At 42.4% G+C, this 8025-nt stretch overlaps 1 protein-coding gene across 3 annotated transcripts in view; it reads left to right on the top strand.

Annotated features, from left to right (window-relative positions):
- Positions 1 to 14: 14 nt before the first annotated feature.
- The window catches only part of KLF3 (KLF transcription factor 3), a 31202-nt gene continuing 23191 nt past the window's right edge, over positions 15 to 8025 (top strand). Inside the window, exons 1-3 of one of the 3 annotated variants that reach the window (XM_024731634.1) lie at positions 15 to 325; positions 1482 to 1543; positions 7275 to 7370. In XM_024731634.1, coding sequence (XP_024587402.1) covers positions 7314 to 7370 — 57 coding nt within the window. In that variant the 5' untranslated portion in view covers positions 15 to 325; positions 1482 to 1543; positions 7275 to 7313. Of the gene's footprint in view, positions 341 to 393; positions 1544 to 7274; positions 7371 to 8025 lie in introns of those variants that run through there. The other 2 variants (XM_024731631.1, XM_024731633.1) reach the window with 2 other exon arrangements.

The following is an 8025-nucleotide window of genomic DNA, read 5'->3' as shown; positions in this document are numbered from 1 at the left end:
CAGCGTGGAGGGCGCCTGGTGGAGCTGGGGCCGCTGATAGGAGAGGGGACGCTGAGCGTGGTGCTTGAACCGACTCTGCAAGCCCTGGGGGTCCCGTCGGAGGAAGGTTTGGGAGCTTGGGAAAGACCAGCTGAGAAGAGGGCTTTGAGAAATGTAGGTGGCAGGGGCGTCAGGATGGATTCTCCATCCTGGGGTGGACTAGTGGAGGTGAGACCCCAGTAACACAGTCTTGAGGTACTGAGGGCCTGGCCCCCTGGTGGCAGCGGTAGGTGTGGAGAGAAAAGTTGGGGAGGAAGGCTTAAAAGATGACCTCTAGGCTTCCACGGTGAGTGACGAGAAGGTAAGGCAAATGGGGGAGGGGAGCAAGGAGGAGGAGGGTTTCCGTCTGGGAGGGGTTGAATCCTCTTACATAGCACTGGTGCAAAACGCTTTTTTGTTTGTTTACTTTTGAAGGAAGAGGGCAGTATTAGCTCAGTTCCACATCCAGAGGTTCTTTGGCTCTGAAATAAACGTTTAATGGAGCATCCTCAGGAGCTGGGGGAAATACCACCACTTGTTTCTGGTTATTTGCAAGGTTCCAGCCGTCTCCGCTCTGACTGGAATTTCCAGGAACTGTCAGCTGACCTGAGCCAATTGGTCCCTCCCAGTGCCCCCCCCCCGGCAGGGCGGGGCCCCATGGGTGGAGGCCCCTTAGGGTGGAGTTGGGTGGGTCTCCAGTGATAGGGCACCCAGCGGAGAGGCAGACAGAGGCAGTGGCCTCACGCAGCCCTTCTGGGTCTGATTATATAACACTTCACAGAAGAAAACTGAGGGCTGAGGCAGATCTTGTAAGATGTGTACACAGCAGGAGTACACATTAGAGGTGCTTTTCAATTGAGTTGAGGTTCCTCGCCCTTAAACCTAAAATACAAAATTGTCCGAGAGCGTGAAGGACGGAACTGAGTATGTAACCTCAGTAGGGAAAATGATGAGTGTTTGCTAAAATTTCTTTAAGAAAGATGTTGTAGGCCACTAACTAGGTGGCCTTGAACTTGAGAGTTTACTGAAGGGTATGGGCTTGGGTTTCCCCTCCCCCACCCCTGCTCTGCTGGGCTCCAGCTGGAAATGTGTAGGGAGGTTGCTTGGTTGTTACCTTTGCACCTGTCCTTATTTACATGCAAAGGCAATTGCTTCACTTGGTCTTTCCGAAGTACAGGGTGTGGGCAGAATCTTATCTGAAGCCATGTCCTGTTTGGACAAGTCAGACTGCCTTGGCAACTCTCCATAGGGTGGAGCAGATGGGCGGATGCAGGAAAGTAAAGTTGGGTGGCTTGTTAGCCAAGAGGGGAGAGGGCGGATTGTTTGCTCATGGGTCATTACAGTTAATCTGAAACTAAGTAATTAACTTCTTCCCCATTTACAAAACATTTTCATGTAAAATAACTAATTTATGAGGGGCAAAGATTCAGAAGTGTTCCATGGAGTTTTTCCTTTCGCACCAGCAATAGAAGACTGAGCTAGGAGACAGATCACCGAGTGACGTGAAAACGAGACGCCTTTCCAGGTAGGTGCCAGCATTTGGCTGTCCTGAAAGGAGGCTCTGACTTAGAAATGCCTGCTTACATCTGTTGTCTGGCCTCTTGTATTTCTGGCCAGAGCAGCTTGCCTTTAAATATTCAACTCCTGGGAGCTCTTGGAAGAGTTTGGGTACAAAAGGAAAGAAAGAAAATTTCTTTGGAAAGGAAGTTTAGCTACAGGGATGTTGCCTGCCTGCCCTGGTCCTCCTCCTGACCAAGAATTACACACACACACATTTTTTGTTTGTTTGTTTTAACTCTTTTCTTAATTTTTTTCCCTGAAGCTCCTTTGGGGAGGAAGGGGTGAGGGAAGGCAACGTGCTTCCCTCCTTTAACATCCAAACACTTGAGAGAATTGAAAGGGGCGCTTACAGACGGTGTGTTGGTTTGACCATCCTGTTTTTCTCCTTACACCTGGCTGAGGTCAGCTAGGAAACAGATTAGCTTTGAGGGAGGCAGGTAATCTGGAGCCTTAGCGTCAGGCTGGGCTGGGGGAGAAGAATACAGGGACCCTTTGAGTGCATTAAACAGGAGATGAGAAGGGACAATGTCAGAAGCAAATCCTGATATATCACCAAGAAATTGACTTGAGATGCACACACTCTCTCTCCAGACCCCCCTCCGTCCCCTGCCTCACACCTCTCTCTCTCTCTCTGTGTCATGCTTCTAAGGAAGGGGCAGTTATTTATAAGGTTGTTTCTGTAATAAAATGAGCTGTAGCTTCAAGACAAGCTACTTTCAAAGGAGGCTGGCAACATAACCTCCTCTTACATTAAGGCCTGTCTGTATTTCTAAGCTCTGCGGCTTATTTGTACCCTCGTAAAGCAATGGTTGAGTAGGCCTCTTGGAGGGCTGGAAAGGAGACGAAACTGTATTGCTTGCGAGACTTCATGTGAGTGATTCACCAAAGCTTTTTAAGACGTAAACATGCGGTTGTGCATTTTGGCAAAATTCTGAGCCTTCTTTTGACATCTGAAAAGTCAGAAGTATAAGTAGAGAGAGTGTGAAGGAAAATCTGTTTCTTCCTTTTGGAGGAAAATTCAGTTGTATTGGCCCTTCCCAGCAAAATAACACGGTTAGGGGAAGATGACATTTGTTCCAGTGATGGAAGATTATTTTGGCAATGGTGATGTTCCTATATTTTTGCTTTTAAGCACTTTGATAACTTAGAAGTTTTTTTAAACCAGTTTTGCCACTTTTTTTCCTCTTGTAAATGCAGTTGTGTTATCCTGGGATTGCTAGTTTAGCATGTATGTTTCCTAAGCTAGTTAAACACAACTAAGATGTAAATGTGTTAATGTTTGGGAAATAGTTGTAAGAAAAAACAGAACCATTTTTGGGGGCCTTCTCATCTCTGTGATAAGAATTCCTGAGCCTAGTTAAATCCCCACCACGTTTAAAGACCTTGATGTTGTCAAACTCAATTTACCGCCTCTGTCCTAGTCTTTATACTTGTTTTAGTGCGCCACCTAATGGTTCTACTTGGGACTGCTGTCAGGGTTGTGTAGTAATAGTTCTACAGCATTTGTAGTTTACTCAACATTCTTTTAACATGATGGTAATAGCCCCAGAGCACTGAGTCGCCCAGGCGTTAACAAAAGCCACTAAGTTTAGGAACCCTAGTTCTTCCAGTGTGTGAGTTACTTCCCAGTTATATGGAAGGCCCTTTGGAGACACTGCGGTCACTCTTTTATGATTCTAGATCAGAGCCCAAAGACAAGATCAATGCTCGTGGCAAAAAGTGGTCTGTTCAGAGACAGAAACAGTAGGTACAGAGTCTAGACGTTTTCTGCAGTAAATTAACAAAAGCCTGATTTGTGTTAATGTGTTTGATTCCCTTCCTAAATTTGGTTTCTTTCTAGCTTAGCTTCCGTCTTATTTTTATTAAAAGTTTTAATTATAGAATTAATAAATTTTAAAATGGGCACACAGGTGTGTATAAAGCTGCTGCCCCACCCCTCCCAAGAAGCTCTTGTTAGGGGTTAGGGTGTGTCTTTTTCTTTTTTTTTTTTTTCCACCACATGACCTCCTCCGTATCCTGTGACTATCATTAAAAGTATAATCAGTCATTTTAGAAGCTACCAAATTCAGACCAAAGTGCTGTTAAGCCTGTGAGTGGACAGTGAGTTTGGTTCTGTTCATAGTGGTATTTGAATTTTGCACAGACTTTTTATTGTCCGGTGATGCATTATTTAGCTAGGAGTTTCAAAATGAGGTATTCTCAATTGTATCTTGCTGCTTCATTTATTAATTAATTCTGATACTTGTGTATGAGAAATATCCCTTCATCAGTGATTGAGTTACTCTTTGAGGTACAGTTCTGAACAAATAAACATACCTTTACAATTTTTTTTTTAATAAAAATGAATCAGGCTTTGTTAGAAGGGATGCTTTATGTTAGACGATTTTTTCTCTTACAAGTCTTTCAAAGCACTAATTTCCCTAAATTTAGATAAAACAAAAATTAAAGAATGAAAGTAATTTAAGTAATGTCTTAAAATGACCCAAGCTATAGCAGGTTAATGTGTAATTCATTTCTAAATGGGTTCAGTTCTTATGGCTATAGGCGTTTGAAAAAGTTATTGAAGGCTTTATGAGCTAAATGATGGTGTTAAAATTTGAATCAAAATGAGCTACCGAGCCCATCATCTTAATTCCACCGTGCTGCTCCTGCTTGTAGGAAAGGATTCCAGGTAAGGCAAGGTGTGGAGATGCTAGGAAGCTATTGCGATGGTACAGCAGTCAAGTAAGTGACGAGGCCCTATGTAAGATCTCATACAGGGTGTAGGCAGCTATTACCTTTGAAACCGAATTTAGTCTGGGTTTTTTAAGGGTGGAGGAGATTGACCTCTAAGGCTAGGTATCTTGGCAAAGAGACAAGTACCTGGCATTTCCGAAATCGGAACCAACAAATTTAGTGCTGTTTGTACAGTATATAGACCCCAAAATTGTGCGCATGTTCAGTGATGTAAACGACTTAAGAGGGCAGAAAGAGGTTTTTTGTTTTGTTCTGTTTTAATCTCATTTGATTTTTCCCAAAACCTTGAAGGTAAGTGTTTTAGGAAGTAGGCAAAGGAGGTGTCCTCTGCATTTTACATGTGAAAAAGGGTCTCCCTCCTCCTCTCCCTCATGTCAGGGGTCAGGTGCAGATCTCCTGCTTGAGTCTACAGATCAGGACTCTTTCCTTACACTCCTGAGGATGTGAGTACTTTTGTTTAGAAAGATTTGCAGCAAGATACTGTCTAGTGGAGTGGATGCATCTGTAAGAGTAAATTAAATTTAAAAGGCTTGGGGGAGGATGACCAGCTGTGGGTCGAGGCTGCTGAATTATCTGACCTCATTGATATAAGGAGGCTATCTCACGTCTTTTGTTTACGGTCCGCTGTAGGGCCCTGGACAGCAATTCTTAGAACCATATCCATCTGTACAGCTGCTAGCCTGGGAACTGGTTAATAATAGATCCAAAGACACAAAAGGGGTTTTCATCCTTCATTATGAAATCATCCATTTTTCACTGGCTGTGGGGTTTGTTCTTGCTGGGATACAGAAGAGGGTGGTAGCACCATTGATTTGAGCAGCCTGGTATCAAACTGTGTTCACAGATTATAATACGTCCTGTGATGTAGGAAAATATAATTTTGAAGTCAGGGCCTTATGTTGAGTTAATGATGATATTCACGTGTTGTCACAAGACCCAGGACGGTCTTTCTTCAGTGAAGCAGTGAAGCACAAGAACTACACAGTATTACTTTTATAAGTGTGTGTGATGATATCTTAGTTTAACCCATAGAGCATGGACACCACTGGCTACAGAATTGCTATCATGGAGGTGGGGATGGGATGTTTAAATACTGAAATACAGGAAGTAATCTAAACCAGGGATTTCGATACCTTTTTCTGGTAGAACTCAATCTAGAACTTGTTTACGTTCCCACCCAAACCAAAGTAATACATAAAGACCTCACTTCTAACCAAATTTGGATAGGAGGTGCCTGAAGGAAGTTGTTGATGATCTGGGTAGTATGCGGGCGGTGATTCTATAATGTATGAAATGCAGTTAAATGTTCAGCAGGCTGAATATTTTGTCTTGTGAGGAAGTGATCTGATGTATTTTAGTGCTAGAAGTGGACAGTGTAGAACACAGGAGGAAAGAGATAACGCAAGCATAACAAAAGACGAAGAGAAAGATCCAGCGAATCAAGATGGACATTTTCTTTACATTAGGCTAAAGATTGGCTTATTTCCTTATGAGGAGAAATTAGAGTAAATACAAGGTAATAGTCTTCATATTAAAAAAGTACTTAGAGGGCTTCCCTGGTGGTGCAGTGGTTGAGAGTCCGCCTGCCGACGCAGGAGACACGGGTTCGTGCCCCTTTTTTTCAAAAAAAAAAAAAAAAAAAAAAAAAAGTACTTAGAAAGCCATAAGCAGGGACCGGGAACTCAAGACCTGAATATAGGCATTTCTCAAAAGAAGAAATGTGGGGAATTCCCCGGTGGTCCCGTGGTTAGGACTCTGCGCTTCCACCGCAGGGGGTGCTGCTTCGATCCCTGGTCAGGGAACTAAGATTCTGCGTGCTGTGCAGCGCGGCCCTCCCAAAAAAAAAAATCAACTTGTAAAAGAAGAAATGTAAATGGTAAATAAAGATGAAAAAGACTCAGCTTCAGTAATTAAATCAATAGAGAATAAAAATCATTTGTCGTTTTGATATTAACAAATTAGCAAAGTTTTCATTTTTTTTAAATGATCATGCACATTGCTGGTAGGAATTTGGGGAAACAGGTTCTATTTTACTGATGGAAATTATAGAGTATCTTTGCTGGATGATACAGCAAATGCTTTGGTAAAAGTACATGCTTCTCACTCTTAGAATTCCCCTTCATAAAATTTATCCTAAAAATTAAGGATGTGCAGGAGGATGTAAGTATAAAAGTGCTCATTGCTATCTGTAATGGTGAAAATTTAGAAGCAACTTAAGTGCCCAATAAAAGGAATTTTTAAAAATCTGATTGGGGACTTCCCTGGCGGTCCAGTGGTTAAGACTCTGTGCTTCCTCTACAGGGGGCCTGGGTTTCATCCCTGGTCAGGGAACTAAGATCCCCGCAAGCCGCAAATATCTGATTGGTTCACACAGTGGCACACTGAACTTGATGGTATGGAACCACACTTACCGAAAAAGAAACATTTTCCCAGTAAACTGTTAAGTGAAATTATGGGTACTATGTAGTACGCATATTACAATCCACTTTAAAAGAGAGTTTGGAGGGATAAAGACAGATTCACGATGGTTGGTTCTAAGTTGTCTTTTTGCCTGCCTTGGTTTTTTCTGATTTTTCTGTAACAAAACAAAAGGGGGAAAGGGAAGGTGTTTAACATTCATATATAATGTTAACTTCTAGTGAGCTGCACGGTAATCTTGAACAAGCATGGCTGCTCAGAAGAGGCTGTACCTATTGTTCCAGAAACACCAGGGTTTATGTATTTGAGTTAGAAATGCCCGTTGGCTCTCACCCGGTTATGACCATGGAGTCTGGTTTTAATTATATAAAATGGCATCTTTCATAGGTAAGGGAAACAAATTCCGGCCATTCCGGGGGCAGGGGAGGGGAAGGAGCAGAGAGGGGGGAAGGGTGGGGAATATTATATATATATTTTCTTTTTACTGATTTATATTGAAAGTAACCTTGGGATTTAGACAAACACTTTGTTTTGTTTTCTAGGCCAAACACCAGAGCACCCTAGAAAGCATAATTAAAAGAATGCTCATGTTTGACCCAGTCCCTGTCAAGCAAGAGGCCATGGATCCTGTCTCGGTGGTAAGTTTTCCAAAACCGAACACCTCTTCTTACTTATTCCAAGTGGTAATAACTCTACTGTGTGTTGTGTTATTCCTTAAAGCCACTCGTTACTGGACAGGCATTTGATAGGCAAACTTTTCTGAAAGCCCCTGGTAGTAAGTGAGGTAAATACCCTCCTAGCAGCTGTGCCCCATTTAATAACTGGGATCCATGTTTCCTTAAGCCCTGTGCCCCAAACCCCCACCTGACCCCAAGATGTGATCAGCGCAGAACTTGGGCCACAGGAGCATCTGCTCACAATAGAAGTAGTTTTACAAAACCCCCTCCGTTACCAGTTTTTTTAGTTTGAGTTCTCGGGATTATTGGTTTTGGCAAAAATAAGTTTGGCCAGATTAATGTCCCCAAAAAAAAAAAAAAAAAAAAAAAAATTAACGTGTATTTAGGGATATTTTAAAAAAACTGGTATGCAATGTTTATCATGATTAGGAAGCAGTTTCCAAATGTACCTACAAGAAATCTGCATCAAGAACGAGTTTACCCATAATTCAAAAAGAGTCATGTACCGCAGTGTTCATTGCAGCTCTGTTTACAATAGCCAGGACATGGAAGCAACCTAAGTGTCCATCGACAGATGAATGGATAAAGAAGATGTGGCACATAGATACAATGGAAT

Source organism: Neophocaena asiaeorientalis, unplaced genomic scaffold (assembly GCF_003031525.2).
Source record: "Neophocaena asiaeorientalis asiaeorientalis breed wild unplaced genomic scaffold, Neophocaena_asiaeorientalis_V1.1 scaffold39, whole genome shotgun sequence".
Taxonomy (NCBI): Eukaryota; Metazoa; Chordata; class Mammalia; order Artiodactyla; family Phocoenidae; genus Neophocaena; species Neophocaena asiaeorientalis.
Note: the sequence above shows the minus strand (reverse complement) of the source record. Positions and strands in the feature narration are given on the sequence as shown.